Source organism: Anarhichas minor, unplaced genomic scaffold, assembly GCF_050575085.1.
Source record: "Anarhichas minor isolate MPS153535 unplaced genomic scaffold, ASM5057508v1 ptg000031l, whole genome shotgun sequence".
In the NCBI taxonomy this organism is placed as follows: domain Eukaryota; kingdom Metazoa; phylum Chordata; class Actinopteri; order Perciformes; family Anarhichadidae; genus Anarhichas; species Anarhichas minor.
This window is the reverse complement of record NW_027466477.1, coordinates 2118356-2135517: the sequence shown is the minus strand read 5'-3', so window position 1 is coordinate 2135517 and position 17162 is coordinate 2118356. Positions and strand designations below refer to the sequence as shown.

At 41.5% G+C, this 17162-nt stretch overlaps 1 protein-coding gene across 1 annotated transcript in view; it reads left to right on the top strand.

Annotated features, from left to right (window-relative positions):
- htr4 (5-hydroxytryptamine receptor 4) overlaps positions 1–17162 on the top strand; it is an 85859-nt gene that overhangs the window by 48244 nt on the left and 20453 nt on the right. Inside the window, exon 5 of the mRNA XM_076105276.1 lies at positions 470–1035. Coding sequence (XP_075961391.1) covers positions 470–1035 — 566 coding nt within the window. The remainder of the gene's footprint in view (positions 1–469; positions 1036–17162) is intronic.

The window sequence follows — 17162 nt, the reverse complement described above, 5'->3', positions numbered from 1 at the left end:
GATTGAGTAGAATCATTTGTGCATGATTGAACAATAATCCGTTCAGGGGACTGCATTTTGGTTTTAATTCTATCAAAGCATGAAATAACACATTTTAATAATCCACCTCGGGCAGCTGAGAACAAGATAATGATGCTACAGAGGGCAGTTTTTGAATACGCTACAGTACGCTGGTACTTCAATTACTATATTTTCACATTTTATAATAAGTAAGAATCAGATTTGAGCCAAGCAACCAGAGGGGTTTGGTGACAATCAATCCAACGAGTCCTCATTCAAGATCTCATTCACAAAATGTACTTAAATATATGAGCGTTTTCCAATCAATGTGTTTCACCTCTTTTGGTCTCCACACGGACCGTTTACCTGCAATCAACGGAGGCTGCTTGAACGTGATTAGTAAATGCTACTTGGACATCTGAATGTTGACTCAAGTTGCTCGTCTAACTGTCCGGACTTCTTTCACCAGATTGAAGAGAGGCGCCACAGCGAGGGCAGCAACTCCACGTCCTGTGTCTTCATGGTGAACAAGCCATACGCCCTCACCTGCTCTGTGGTGGCCTTCTACATCCCGCTGGTCCTCATGGTGCTGGCCTACCAGAGGATCTACATCACGGCCCGCGCACACGCCCTGCAGATCAGCATGCTGCAGCGGGCGGGGGGAGCCGGGCTCAGTGCGGACTCCGCTGACCAGCAACGCAACCACCGCATGCGAACAGAGACCAAGGCGGCAAAGACTCTGTGCATCATCATGGGGTGTTTCTGCCTCTGCTGGGCGCCGTTCTTCGTCACCAATGTGGTGGACCCCTTTATAGACTACACGGTGCCAGACAAGCTGTGGGTGGCCTGCCTGTGGCTGGGCTACATCAACTCCATGCTGAACCCCATCCTCTACGCCTTCCTCAACAAGTCCTTCCGCCGTGCCTTCCTCATCATCTTGTGCTGTGGGAGGAAGAGGTACCGCAGGCCGTCCATCCTGGGGTCCGGCGCTCCCTGCACGGCCACGCAGATCAACGGCTCCACACATGTGCTCAAGTAAGTCATCCGAATCATTTCAGTGTTGGGGTCTGGCTCCATGTTTATAAGGAATGGAACTGTTCTTTAAAAATCAAAAGGTATCCATCATGTTCCAGAGTTCCCCTTTATCCTCAGAACAACGATTTATGTAGTGAAATCATGATGTCATGTGCTGTATTTATTTGTTTGTAGTTTGTGTGTCAAAAAATAGTCCTATTTGTTGTTTTTATGTCACTATTGGGTTTAAAGTAAAATGTTTTAGGCCTACAACATATCAAGAACAAGGTTGTATTCGGGTCATTCTTGTCATTTTGATAATAATCTTCAAAAACATTCATAATTGTATAAAAAATGTCAGAATATGGGAATGAAGTGGTAATTTTATGAGTAAAAAAATCAAATTTTTTGAAAATATTAGAAGAATACACAGGCCAAAATGTCATATATTATGGCAGAAAGTTGTATCATTTGGTATCATAAAGCCTTCTTTATGATAACAAAGCTAAATTCTATATTCTTGAAATCTTTGAATTATTTCAGCCCAACAGTGAACCAAATATTTTTAGTACAGAACACATTTCAGCTGATCTCCACCCTTGCATTCCTTGTTGTTGTCTACTTGAACCACGGCTTGCTCTTTGGTTTTACATTTGGGTTCTATGTCATAGTAGTAAGCTCACAGAATACAGAGGGAGCCATTAATCCTCCACCTGCCCTGTGTTCAGTAATCACTGCAGACATTGACTGAAGAATGTTCAGCGGGGGTCAAGTAACGACAGCGCATTGTGATAAAAATGATTTGTTTTTGGGGGTGTAAGAGACTTTATCTCTGTAAATACCCTCCCAGTCTTGACTCATTATTCTCCCGACCTATTCCTGTTTCTAAACATAGAACACGTGTTTCACAGAGATAAGAGTCTGATGTATAACGTGTACTCCGTAGTGGCCTTTTGCAAACTTAATCTCCATTTGTTTTCCCCCCATGTCCCTACGGATGGATAGGACGATGTTATTAGTCAATAATGATGAATGTAGCAGCTTATCTTTCATAGAATCCTTGTTATTGCTCGGAAGGTTAAATAATCCTGCATATATGACATTATATCTAGTATAATGCAGTGTGTAGCTTATATCGTTTCTGACATGTGAAATGTATGAATAATATATAGTATCATAGTAGTGGGATAACCCCGAGACCCCACGAGGTTGTCTTTTCCTGTCACATCCATGTGAATGTAAAACAGAGCATGAACCAATTTGCTAAGTGGCTAAAGCACATAAACATGTGGTGTAACGGACCCTGAGTAAGAACTGCCATGCCAAATGTTTCTTTTATTTAGAGGAGCCACTTTTAGAGGCTTTTTAATCCTTTCTTTTTCTACCAAATTAAACAGTCTGCCCCGACTTTCTCCTTCTCACATTAGACCCAAGTAGTGCTTCCTTTTTCTACAGAGTAGTAACCAAGAACAAGTTTGTGTTATTCTGACTAAAAACTGCAAGAAACACCTCATCCCATGTCAGTGGCGGGCCGTGCATTTTATACCTGGGCCTTCAGTGCGGTCTTGCAGCTGAAACACCTCCTAATAACCTCATTATGACGCCACAGCTACGGTTATTGTTTGTTTCTAGGAGTGTAACAATACACGTATTCGTATTAAACCGTTCGGTACGAGGCTTACGAACCGAACAATACGTTTGAATAATACTAGTGCATTTGGAAAATGCAGAAGCTTAAATTGTGGGAAATATAATGTCTTCGGTGGACTGTGCTCACGTAGGAGACACCGGGCTGTGTGACCTCTGAACCCGGAACAAAACAAAACAAAAGACAGCCGAGGCACCGCACGTGTGTTCTGGGAGGCTACGCTAAACTAGCTTAACGGGAATACAACAGCAGCAAACATGCTACGAACTCTCCCCGCAGCGTTTAGCTGTTCCTACTGATTCAAACGGGGCTGAAGCAATCGCCACATAATCCACATTTCTCCAGACCATCATTCTTGCTTTGTAAAACAGCCCAACTGATTGAATTGTCCGGACAATAACTCCGCGCATGACGGTATGCTTCGTAATTAACGGACAATGCATATAGTCCAAATCTATATAATTAACACAATGACAACAACAAACTCACAAGAAAAAAATAAAAAAAATACTAATCTACACCAAGCAAAATGCAAAAAATGTCATAATTTCTGAAGTAATCATACTACTGAAATAAAATTACAATTATTCACACAGGAATAGTAATACCAGGAGACCACCAAATTACCAACTAGATTTAACCAAAAATAGATGTGATGTAATAATAGGCCTGTGTCAGTGACATTTCACCCCTGTGGCAGCAACTTTCCCTTTTTCTCATGCTTTTTTCCATCCTCTTCCAGGATGAGATTAGATCAAATGATAAATTTAAAATGAACCAGACTGTTGTATGTGTAGAAATACATAGTTTTAATACAAATAAACATTGTAAACATGAGTTTATGGTCTCAATCTCTAGTTTCAAGTCTTCTTTAATACAGCATGATGTTCACTTAGTAAATCATGGTCCATTTAGAGTCAAACAGACCATAAAGCAGGGGATGCTTTAGGGCGGGGCTACAGGGTGATTGACATGTAGTAACAAAGCATGGTCCGGTCTGGGAGTTGTCCGTGTTTTCGTCTCACAACTTTAACTCTTTTTCCTTAGCTCCACCCTCTCGTGTCACTTCTGGTTGCAAAAAATCAAGATGGCGATGATCAAAAACCCAAGAAGGGGGACGATCGAAATGCTGAACCAAGGGTCCACAAACCAACGTGTGACATCACGGTCACTACGTCCACGACTTATCGTGTAACATAACACGTTATTAAAGTCTTAACCCTTCTCTTTCCCTCAAACTTTGCTTGCACATTTGATGCATTCGACAAAATACTTAAATTAACATAAAGTATTGTTACTTCAACAAATCAGGAAATATTTCATGTTTTAAAAACTTTTGACATATTGTCTTTTTAACAGCTAACATTAAAAATGTAACCTAAGTTAGATGCACGAGTACAGGTCAAGGTGTGACATGTTTACTTGTTGCCGTGACTCATTAATCACTCTTATTATCTGAACTGCTGTAATATCAACCTCTTAGCCTTTATTGGTATCTATTCAAACTCTGAACCATTTGTACACACAGACAAATGGTTCAGAGTTTGAACAGTTTTAGTGAAATAAAAACATGTGCAGTGATTCTGAATTTAGCCTGCAGGACAGCAGTGTCAATGAAGCTCTTTGCAGGAGATACGTTAGACACTAATGGTGTCAAAACCCCCCACTGACTGACATCATTAGCTGCAGTGCAAGTTATGAGTTTTAAACAAATGTAATACCGCGCTTTACATAAAAGAGAAGTCATTAGAAGTTGGGATTCCTTTCCGGTGACATTTCTGAATGTTACTTCTGCAATCTTTTCCGAAACCTAACTTAAGTAGGTTTGTTGCCTAAGAAAAGACTGTCGGCATGTAACAAGCTCAAATTGACACGTGTTGCTGGCTTTTGTTGGAAAACGCACGAAAAACGAGGAGTAACTTTTTGTAAGATATCATACGGACTGTTGTATGAGGATACGGCGCTGAGAGGAGCGAGACCATGAAGAGATATGTAGACAGTCAAAAGGATTTAAAAATGTATCCTAAAGTCAACAGGGAGCCAGTGTGAGGATGCAGGGATAGAGGTGATGTTGATTTTTAATTAGTTGTAGATGGAAAATGTTAGCTTGAGGAAATGGCGAGGTAGAGGGAGTTACAGTAGTCCAGCCTGGACGATATTAGTGCATGAATGACTCTCTCTAGATCAGAGGATTATTGGAAATGACTGATTTTGGAGATGGTTCAGTGTGATGAAGCAATTAAAATAGTCACTGGGAGGGATCGTAGTGATGTGGGTAGCCCTGCACCTAAAGGATTAACTTCTCCTTTGGCCCCTCAGTCTGCTTTACTCTCCCAGGAAAGCTGGAAATGAAAAATACTGACATTCAAGGCTTTTTTTGACGTATTGTTCTGACACACACAAATTTGTTCATAGCTACACAAACAAATATGATTAAACAGAACAAGGATGTGAAGGCAGCCAGATGAAAGTGACAAAGTGATACATTGTCCCTGTCTACGTGTGATGTATGAGTTATGAGTCTTCTCTGCTTCCCTTTGGCCCTCGTCTCTCAGTGGTGGTAACAGCATGCCTCTGGCGTCCAAGAGAACGATCTCCAGTGGACCCTGGAACAAAGATAATGAGCAGTGGGAGGCTGATAGCAGTGTTAATCAATACAAAACGTCTCATGATCAACTGGACAGGTCATGAAGTCACTGCTGGTGCACTGTTCTATGTTGTTGCTGTGCCAGTGGGTTGAGGTTGATAAAGGTTATTGATAACGTGAACAAACGTGTGAGGACTTAATGGAGACAATGGACCATATTGCAGGATCGCCAAACCGACTTCTTACCTAATTTGCTCAGCAGAAAGACATTAATCAATTTCTGAAGACTCGATCAAGTGTATAAAAGTAAAATCTAAATGAAACAAGTAACGTAAAACTTAAAATACTCCGATATACTTTGTTTTATGTTGTTGTTTTATTTAGGTTGTTGTATGAGGTTGTCTCTGGGTTGAATAAAGAATCAATCAATGAGTGATGTGACTTTACAAATGTACATGTAACATACAACCATAGACTGTAAGAAGTCGACTGCGGTTTTGAAGCGTCAAGTTCGGCATTTCGTCCATCTACGTCTTGGTTTTTGGCCGTCGCCATCTTGGTTTTTCTGCGACCAGTGAACGGTAGTGACCATATTTGGACTGCAGAGGAATGACTTAGTGACGCTGTATACGTCTCTGGTAGATCACCTGTCAATCACTGTGTAGTCCCGCCCTAAAGCATCCCCTGCTTTATGGTCTGTTTGACTCTAAATGGACCATAATGTACTAAATGAACATCATGCTGTATTGAAGAAGACTTGAAACTAGAGATTGAGACCATAAACTCATGTTTACAATGTTTACTGAGGGAATAAATCAAGAGAGAAGTAGAGTCATTTTCTCATAGACTTCTATACAACCAGATGATCGGTTGAGCAACTCATGTTTACACCGAACATAAACAGGAGGAGAAAAGCTCAACGTGATCATGGAATCATTATCATACAAGCTGGTCACAAGCGAGCACGACAACTCTAAAACCTATTGAATCCCTTCATAAACAGACATAGAAAACACTTGACGGAAAGGCCAATTGCAAAAGTACAATCTATTTAATTTCGATAGTTTTAAACATTTGCGGATGCTTTCCTAGTCTCTAAGGTTCTACATGGACTTGCACCTCCCACACTGAATCGGTTCATATTGCAGAAGGATGGTAGCGGCAGGGTAACGAGGGCAAACACCAGAGGGGACTGTGTTGTACAATACAGACGTGGCAAGTTTGGGCAAACAGTCTTCTCAGTCAGAACCACCCACTACTGGAACAGTCCTCCTATTGAGTTCAGAGAAACAGACTGAAGAGACGGCTTAAAGCAGACTGCTATCACGAGGAGTCATAATACCTCATCTCTGGCACTGCCTTTATATACTCGCATTGTTTCTACAAATCTGCTACTTCTGCAATGTATTTATGTATGTTATTGTATTGTGTTGTATTGTGCTGTGCAGTGTTGCACTATAGTGTTGCTGTTGAATTGTACTGATAATATTAGGCCACTGAATTGTAGTACTGCAGATGGAAATTATCTCTCCAGCTAACTCTGGCACATTTACATTGAGGTGGAAAGTGAAATGTATGTTGGTGGAATGACTTCAGATGCACCAATACACAAAGTGTCCCTGTTAGGAAGTTAGTTGTGTATCATCTAAATACTCATACCTATGGACGCAGTAGACCTGTTGACATTTCTTTGGCCAGAGATAAATTTAGCCACAAGTCCTGCTGGTCCGGGTTCATTTAAACCACTTTTTTTTTTACCATTTCCTCCTTTCAACTGATAGACTTTGACAGTTGAAACAGGAATAAGTGAAGTAATCAGATTGTGGTAATCAGCTGTCTGGAGCAGTTTGTTGTATTTGTTGTCTCCATTACCGGCTGTTGAGTTCCTGTGCTGCAGCAGTCGCATGTCAATCAAAACAGTGTGGGCGGGCTATGGCATCTTCCATTTAATTCCTCTCTTTTATTTGTCTATTTCTGTTTGAGAACGGTGAACTGTTACTTTAGTCAACTTTACTTTAAAACAACACTTTTCATCTGTACAGCAGTGGGTTGCAACCTCTTTGGCTTGTTGTAAACTGAACCAGTGTTCTAACCCCTCAGCACAGGTTGCACATGTCCATGTTTCATTGTTTCATTTGAATGAAAACAAGAGATAATACAATTCATTATTTCCCAATATGAAAGCAAAGGTCGGAGAAAGCCACAAAGTAAACAATCCCCTCATATTAATCGTGCAGCCCCGTGGGGTTTACAGGATAGCGATAAACAGAACAGAATACATGAATCTGTAAACATTGAAGATACAATCACCCGATACACACTCGCAGTAAAGAGCCAAAGAGTAAAAGTGTGTTTTAAGATGTTCCTGTGATAGATTGGGATTGTAGAGGAGATGCTTGGTCTCGATGAAGGCTTGATAAAGATGCCTGCTGGTACCAAAGAAAGCATCTATACGACTGTTAGATACGACAGCAGTGTGGGCTTTGTCCAGTTCGGGGATTGGGATGTAAAGCCAGAGAAGATTTAGAATTGTTGTGTCAGTTAGTAATGGCTGTGGTAAATGTAATGAAATCCATGTGCACTCACTGATAGAAAGTACTGTTCAACCTCTTTCTTCTGAGAAGAGACATTTGGGAAGTTAAAATGTCCATGAGTCTCTTTTTTCCAGTTGGTTCATTTAGAACCGCAAACTGAACTCGACTCTCTTAATTAAGATCCGACAAACAGCCGCAGTCTGAGATGAACACGTCTGAGAAACACGGAGAAATTGAAGTGGCCGATGCAGACACAGATCAGCAGGATTAACGTGTGTCTGGTGTGAAGGGGGCATTGATCCCGACACTGATCACTGAATTGATCCGTAACACGGAGGTCGTAATCGGTCTTTAACCCGTCTGTGCTTTATTTACCAGGACATCCCGGTCCAGGATACAGTTTCACAGTTACATATTCCACTGTGCTGTTTCTTGTATATTTGTGTATAACAACCAAAGTATGGTTAAAGCACATTTTATTTTCTTGTTTTTTGAATCCGGGGTCTGATCCTATCTTTGGTCTTATAGTTTTATTTTATGTTTGTGAACAAAATCTCTCTCTAAACTTTATTACCAAACCATTTTTAGAACTTTTAGGGTTTTAGTTCTGTTGCCATCATTTATAGTTACAGCTACATGTTACTCTCATGAGCTCTGACTCAGCAACACACGCGGTTTAGAATTCCACACGTGTTGTAAACAAACCCCCAGTTTAGTCTTTTTCTGATTCTGGATATGAAATCAAAACTAATCCTCCTGTAATATTGGAAATAATCCAGCAGTACATTGAAAATGTGTGTGCAAGCACAACTACAGCAAGATACATTTAAACCAGGAAGTAGGTCTGCAAAGGTGTGTTTTTATCTTTCCTCTCCTTAAAATTATTTTACGGTTAAATTTGAGGTTGATGAGGTTGATGAGTTTGATGAGGTTGATGAGGTTGGTGAGGGTTGGTGAGGTTGATGAGGTTGATTGAAACAGATTGTGGTCACACTTCAGGTCTTTACACACAGCGGGTGTGAAATAAACACCATGAAAATTCAAAATACTCACCTATGAATAATTCGCATGAAAACTTTCCATACCTGCAAGAATGCAAATTTGCAACAGTTGCAACACTTAATACCATAATAAAATAATGATGAAAGGTCTAAATAGACTTGATCAAGCAGAGGACCAACTATAATACCATACTATATAGCCAAAGCTACTGTAAGATATTTTATTAAGTTTCCTTTCAGCAAACTGAATTTGAGTTCCCTCTGGTAAACAGTTACACTGTGTATATGTCTAGGGCTTTTATTGTGAATGGTCAGAACAGAAGGAGGGCATCTTGATTGTTCTTTAATGCACACAAGCCTTCAAAAGGAGTTCTGCACAAGCCAATGGCGTCGCTCGTTGCAGGCAGAAAACTGCTCCAGCTTTTCAGATGAATTCACCCAGTCTGGTTTAATGTGGCCTCAATAAGTGGATCATTCTATCATGATTGAGATTTTAGGATGGAAACTGTCCCCCTCACTTTGCCCAAATCACCAGTAATAATGTACGCATCAGCAGTGATAGCAGTCTCCTTTAATGGACAAAACGTGTTCAAAAATGTCAATCATTTGTGTAATTTATCCAGTTAATCCTGTAATAACGATTAATAATACAGTCATTCATGCTCACTGTCTCTTCCAATGAGAGTTCTAATGATACTAATGATACTTATTTGTATTATGGATGAAGTGTTTCTATCCGTGTTGTTCACTAACAGCGGAAAGATGGCATCCTGATTCTCTCATTTTGGGGATGTGACACTAAACCGCTGTCTCGTTAATTCAGTGCTGTGTCAGCGCGAGATTGCATGTCTTATCATGGAGTCACAGTCACGGTACATTTGATACATTTAAACTATCTCACTCAATTGTTAAGTGCTTTCGGTTGTGCCGTTATTAAAAAGCCATCAGGCTAATTAACACACCACAGAATAATCAGGTAGGGGTAGACTGAAGCTGTATAATAATACAACTACAGCTGTACGCCTCCGTGGATAAATGTACAGGACCTTATGCTATTGTTGAGGAGCTCTACAGTTACACATGCTGGTTGTGGATGTGATTCATAATAAATGTCTCCATTCATCGGTCTTCTACATTATTACACATCTATTTGTGTTTCTGCGACGTGATGGAGAATATGCTACCATGAATTAGGGGAAAGGATAAACTGAGCTTAATCCCCTCCCTGTCTGATGTCTTTCACAAACATCAGTTTTCAAAAGGAAAAACATCAACAACAGGAAGTGACGTCGCCTTCAAACAGAGCAGCAGAGGTGGAGGGGCCTTGCTCAGACAGCCGCGGAAGTAGAAAAGCAGCGCTACAATTCCACTCACCTCGTCGGTCTTTAACTGCCGGCGCTGCATCCCTCCAGGGAATATTATGTGCACGACGCTGTTCAATGTAACCTTTATGCCACGGCCCCATTACAGCGAAGGCCATTCAGCCCGACTGAGGCGGTGGAAGGGGCTCGGCGTTGGCTCGGGTAATGGCTTTTAGAATGCCAGGGTTATATCACCTCCGCCTTTGACTGGCACAGTACAGGAAAAGCTCAGGAGCGAGGAGGTGGAATGAAATGCATGTCTGAGTCACACACACTGTGATGAATTCCGGTCATTATCCAAGACGGCTTATATTTCTCCTCATCCGTCTTCTACAGGTGAGGTGATGTTGCACTGCGAGGGTCAGGCTCTGTGTGGGCGAGCACACAGAAATAATACGGCTACACTCTGTCACTCAATTTACCCAACACGACGGCAGTGCGAGGACACGCGCTACCAAGTCTCATTCGGCCGCTGCTGCATTCTGGGAAACGATCCAGTTATAGAACATTTACGCCGCTCGCTCAATTTACACAGATTGGAGTTTGTTCCCGTTTGACCCTCGGCGGCGGCCTGCGCTTCTCGGCTAATCATCGGCTGTAGAAGTGTCGGATGTCGCTCCCCCGAGGGGAAGGGCCATGACTCACTTGTATCGCCCACAAACGTGGGTGATGAGGCCCATTGTTGCAGTTCTTTGTGCGGCTGTGAGTGTGATTGACACAGCTGGAGAGCCAAAATCTGAAAAAAAAGAAGCAATGAATGCATTGTAAAATGATTTGATCGCACACAGAAAAAGGTAATTATAGAGCTTTTCAGATGAGAGCAGATGAAAGATGTAAAAATACTTTTTGTCACCATACCTCATACTGAGGCATCCCAACCACAGATAAAACATATGAAAGATAATCTATAAAGTCTTGATTTTTCTCTCTAAAAGTGTTCATTAAGTTGTGGATATTCCATTTAATAAAAGGCAGAAAACTGAGGCAATATAGTTTGAATGAACAAATAATGAATGAATGAATCTGCCAAACGTCATCATCTTGAGAGCCAGTTATCTCAACACCACAGTCGGGCCTTAGTGCCTCATTTCATCTCTACGAGTTCAAATGACGGATACGTTCACAGCAGCATGTCTGAGAAAAGGGTTTCCACATTTTAGTTGAAAGCATTCGTTTGGAAATATGTTAAACAGGTCAGGATGTCTGTTAATGTCTCATTATTATCCTGTACCACGCAGGCTGAAACTCATCTTGAAAAGACAGTTTTTCATCGGTATGTGTTTTGCGTGCACACATCAGTAGAACACTGCAGCAGCTTACATTCTCTTCTACTCTGATCTTTTCTACTTGAGCCAGAGACCTAAAAATAAGTATTTCTCCTCGAGTTCGCTCTCTGCTAATCGTCGCCGAGGTCCCAGGGTCTTCTGAAATGAGCGTTAATGACATGAATGACGTTGTGAATCATCCGGACCACCTGTGGGTGAGTCTGTACGCTGCAGAACATCCAGCAGTGGGGCGTGTGAAAGAGAAGCTGCTGCAAACTTCTTAAACAATGTTTCATCTCACCATTAAAAGAGTTTTGGAGAAATAAGCCGTTACTTGGCTTTGCTCAGAGGCAACGTGGTAATGAGCACATTACTCATCCCACCGCCTGTGATTCACATTGACAACCACTCACAGTGGAGCCAGCGTTACAGCGTTTTACGTTAGGTGTACGTTATGAATTCAGTTTGAATAAGCTACGCAACTTCTACACAACTTTATCTCCACTCTGAAACTTCCTCCTGGTTGATATTCACATCAAGATGCATGGCTTCACGCTCGGGAGAGGTTTTCTGAACTATTCGATTCTGGTGTTTCCCTTCTGAGGGTTTAACTTCTGGAATATAAATACAGTGTGTGGGAGACAGAGAGCTCTCTGAGGGTTACCTTCACTGGAGGAAAACAGTTTTAATGATGTAACGTAGTAGAATACAGGGCAACATGTTCTTGTAGGTTGAGCATATTCAACTTTACAGAGGAATCAGTGAAATTCCTCTTTCTGTCCCAAATTCAAAACCGTTCAGGATATTAATAAAATCTTGGGGCAGCCGTGCAAGTCGCTAAATGTCGAGGCGGTTAAATGAAGAGGCAGCGACTTTAATTCAGAAAAACAAGATGAAAAAGATAAAAGAATGAAGATATTTTGATATTGATTACTGGCTCCACAGCTGTGATGCCTGACATAACAAGACACCCACAGTGATTCAAGACCACCGACACAATATTTTGGGTTACCGTAGCAACAGAACATCAACATGACTCCGTGCTAAAAATTACACAAAATTAAAATCAACTGTGAAATACACAAACAAACGTATTTCATCTTCCCCTTTTCTTACTGTTGACTTCTGAATCCATTTATGTGAACCAGAGTCAGGGATGAACTCACACTGACATTCATTCATTCATTCATTCATTCATTTATTATTAAAAGCATATGTACATCCACAAGACTTGACCTGTGTGTGAAAAACCTAGATGCACAATAAATAGGACTCATATCTTTTTATGTGAACAGCACAGGACTTTCACCCAGGGGGCCGCGGTTCATGTTACGTGTTAAGTAAGGTCACATTACGTAAGATACCGAGCTCACGTCACCGGTGTAGAGTACTTTACTACGTAACAAACTCATTTCTTTTTACCCAACCACAATCTTTTTAAAGTTGTATCCAGTCCCAGCATAGAGCTGGTGCTGGAGGGGTTTGTAGTTTGATGCGTAGGGCCGCTGACCAAACGGCATCATGTGACGCGTTGGGAGTGAGAAGGTTTTGTAAATGGAAATAAACGTTCCGTAAATCAAAGGACAAAGTCATTGAAGTGTGAAGAGCTGTTTGGATAATATGCAGGATGAATATGATGTATCTGCCAGTTAACAGTGGCCAAGTAAAGCATGACACATAATACCTTTATCCCCCAAGGTATATTAACACACTCCATTACACACACACACACACACACCAGCAAGCCTGCTGAGTGGTTCTCATTGGAGTCATATATCTGAAGCCTGTCGGGGCCGAGAGAACAAACTGTGATCAAGAAGCAATTCTTCACAGCCAGAGGAGAGGAGGGGAGAGGGAAGAAGGAGACGAGAGGAAGAAGGAGGGGGAGAAAAGGAAGAGGGACAGGAGAGGAGGAGAAGGAGAGAAAGAAGAATAAAAAGGGGAAGAGAGGAGAGAAGGCAAGAGGAGAGGAAGGAGTCGAGGATGGTTTAAAGAAAAAGGATATAAGAAGAGAGGAAAGATGAACAGGAAGAAGGAAGAGGGGAGGGAAAAGGAGAGACAAAGGTGAGGATAGGAAAGAAAGAAGTAGATGAAAGGTGACTAAAGAGGAGAAGAAGAAGAAGAAGAAGAAACAAGTAGGAGAGGAGAGGGACAAAGGGTAGGAGATGAAGGAGAGAGGAAGACATGGAAAAGGAAAGAATAGAAGGGTAAGAAGAGGATAAGACGGGTGATTGAGAGGGAGAGTAAGGAGATAGGACACTAAAGAAGAAGGAGCGAATAAAAAGAGACGACAGGGAGAGGAAATGAGATGGAGAGGAGAAAGTGAGGTAAAAAGAGAAAACAGCGTTTGTCAGAGACTCTATATTTATTCTAATAAATGGCACTGGAGTGTTTTTTTAAAGCCTCGACTTAATTGGCCACTTCCATCACCGGTGACATGCTGCTGCACCAGACGGTACGAAGGCTCACACCACCTGCAGAGTTCCTGTGGACTCATGCAGACGGAATGACGTTTTTGTTTTGTTTCAGCCGATCGGCAATAAAACACTCGGCTGGTTAAACACACACGGCAATAAAGTGATCTCAACTGTGTTGAACGGTGGAGAAAAAAGAATTCACCTTTAAAATAACGACGCGCTGAATTCTCCTCGTGATGCTCCGGCTTTGTGTCTATTGTTTTATAGATGCATCATTATATCAATCTCTTCTTCTCTTGGCTTTTAAGGACACAAAGAGCTCCTCTGCTTCTCTTTGTGTTTCTGTAAACGACGCGCTTCGCTTTGTAACAACACACTTTCCCTCCCTGACAGACACGCACACCGAACACTCGCTGTACTTCAATTAGAAGTTAATTGTCTTCTCAGATGGAAATCAATTTGGCCCTTTAAGCATCTCATCAACTGGATGGAAAATTAGCTCATTTCATTTTATCTTTTCATCTCATTAGGAGAGAGGGGGATTATTTCAAGGTGACGAACAGATTTGATAGCTGAGAGTTTCACATCGGAGCTTCTTCTATCAAAGCGTCAACAGCTTCCTAAATGAAGATGTGAGGAGGTTTATTCATCACCGACGAGAAAATGGGTTACTAACGACGTATGTGGAGGATGAAAAGCTGAAGGGTACTAAAAGATATGAATAGAATATTTATGGTTATATAAGTAGAGTTCTACTTAATGAGATGACGCATTACTCAGTGGAGGTTTAGTGTGTGGCGGTGGTTCATGTGTCGGGCTGAGACTCCAAAGCCTCTCCTGCTCTGGTAAAATACCATAGGCCCACCCCAGTGCATGCTGGTCCTGTACCTGCCTACTCCTATATATAACCACAGGTGCCCACATTGTTACCTAATTCATTAACAAATGAACAAACCAATTAGACTATCAAAAGAAAAAAACATATTAATACATCAAAAAAATCATCTTTTTCATGCAAGTGATGCATTTTTTTCGTTCTAAGATTATCCAAGAAGGTGGAGATTATTTTCAGCACTGTAGTCGTGGTTGTGGATGCAGAAGACCGAAGATGTATCTCAGGCAGCAGGTGATGAGGTAACTTCTAACAGCGGGGGATGGATTGGGTTTGATTCATTCACCTGCGACTCACCTCATCAACTCTTTTGTTTCTGTAGTTTCTGTTTGGTTCAGAGAATATCAAAGAAGGGGGGCGGGACTTAGAGAAAAAGATACAGTTCATAATCTGCCTGCTACTTCAGCACCATGGACAGCACCGTGTACACATGAATGCATGGATTCTAACCTGCTGATATCTCAGAACCGAATTACTACAATCCTTTAGAAGTCATGACAATAAATCACAACACAAAATTGGAAATATAACCTCAAAGATTAGTGCCAGTAGGTTAGGCTGAATGAACGCTTCTTCTATTTGTCTATTAATTGCAAATTCAATGTATTATTGGTAATAATCTTAATCTTAGTTTAACTGCCTATTATTGTAAAATAGATTTTCCTGCTTTAATGTGGCGTCAGTTCCTCCGAATCAAACAGTCGGGACTTCGTTTCTGCTGCAGCCATTTTGTACCGAAGTTCAGCAATTATTCAGGGAGGAATCCATCATCGGAGAGGAAAAGAGATTCATTTGTTCCACCCACGGGAGCAGGAAATAGACCAGAATGCAACACAGCCCCAAGACACTGAGTTTTGAGTAAAGCGGCATGTTGGCGTGGCGGGAAGTCACCGAGTAGATGCAGTAGATGAGGCACGTCGATTGGAAGTGGTTCCACCAAGAAAGTAAATGAAATGCTCCATGGAAAATATAAATGATAACCTCAGGAAATGTGTTGAACATCAGCAGTTTATGATCTCTCTCTCTCTCTCTCTCTCTCTCTCTCTCTCTCTCTCTCTCTCTCTCTCTCTCTCTCTCTCTCTCTCTCTCTCTCTCTCTCTCTCTTTCTCTCTCTCTCTCTCAACACTCGCAGACAGGCGTACATGCAAAGATACATATAGCTAATAAGAGAAGCAGCTGAACACAATCATCGTGTGCCTGCTGTGTGTGTTACTGTGTAAACCGTAAAGAGCATCAAAGTGTAATGAGCTTTGGAACAGGACAGACACGTGACCATTGTGCACTTTGTCAATTATGTCTTTAATGGTTAACTGCGAGACTATTAAACAGGATTTAGATGTAGCTTCTATAATTAAGCATATTTCATCAGCTGTCTTTGCTTTATAATTATAAATTCATTAAGTCTTTTATTAAAACGGTTTGTAATTATGCAGATATATGTAAGTAACCATGACTTCTGTATGCCACTTATACTTTTTTATACGACAGTAAAGGAGTTCTGGGCCTTGGCATTGACATTCAGGAAGTATGCATTCTTATCAAATTAGGTTTTTTCCTGCAGTGGTTTCACCTTTTTGTTTTTGCTTCAAAGGTATAATATGCAAAACGAATCCCTCTCAATCATCACTTATGACCAACCAGCAGAGTGTCTGTATCTACAGAGGCCCCGCCTTTCTATTTTGCTGTGTTCGGGACGTTTCTGTGGTGTCAGTCTTCGGGCCCCCCCCCCGTAGGGCTGTGGCCCCTCAGCCGATAAGCGAGCATCCTTTAGAGTTCATGATGCAGAGCAGCGCTGTTTGACGGCCAACCGGTTGTGACATCGCTGTGTGTTGTTACGTGCTCCAGTGTTTCCCCTGTTCTTCGTCTCTCTCCTCTGTGTGCTGCTATCGGTGTGTCAGTTTGACAATGGCCACCAGTTTTGAAAAAATACTTCTCAAGTCACGTGTTTTTCATCGGTTTGACGTAGGTTTGCTTTCCATTGTTCTCTTTTTCTTGTCCTTCCTTATGTTGCATGTCTTGTCTTTTCCATCGAGCTGTAGCTTCCTTCGTCTCTTTTTCTTCTCGTCCTTTTCCTTCTCGTATTTTTCCTCCTCTCTTTCTGTCTCTTTAACCCTCTCTCTTCTTTATTTTTCTTTCCCCATCTCCATCTCTTCTCATAAATGTTTTTGCCTTCATCTCTGCATCACATTTCCACGTGTTCAGTGTGTGTGGCATCTATTTGTTGATCTGAAGCAATACCCCACACACACACACACACACACACACACACTGTTTGTTAGCTTTATGTGGATGTGTGTGTGTGTGTGTTTGTTAGCGTTATGTGCACGTGTGTATTCATATGCAAGGGACAAAAAGAGAGGGAGATAGCAGGTGTGTGTTTGTCTGAGAGGAAGAGAAAAGATGGAATGTGTGTATATTTGCATTTTCATTCCAGTGTCCATAT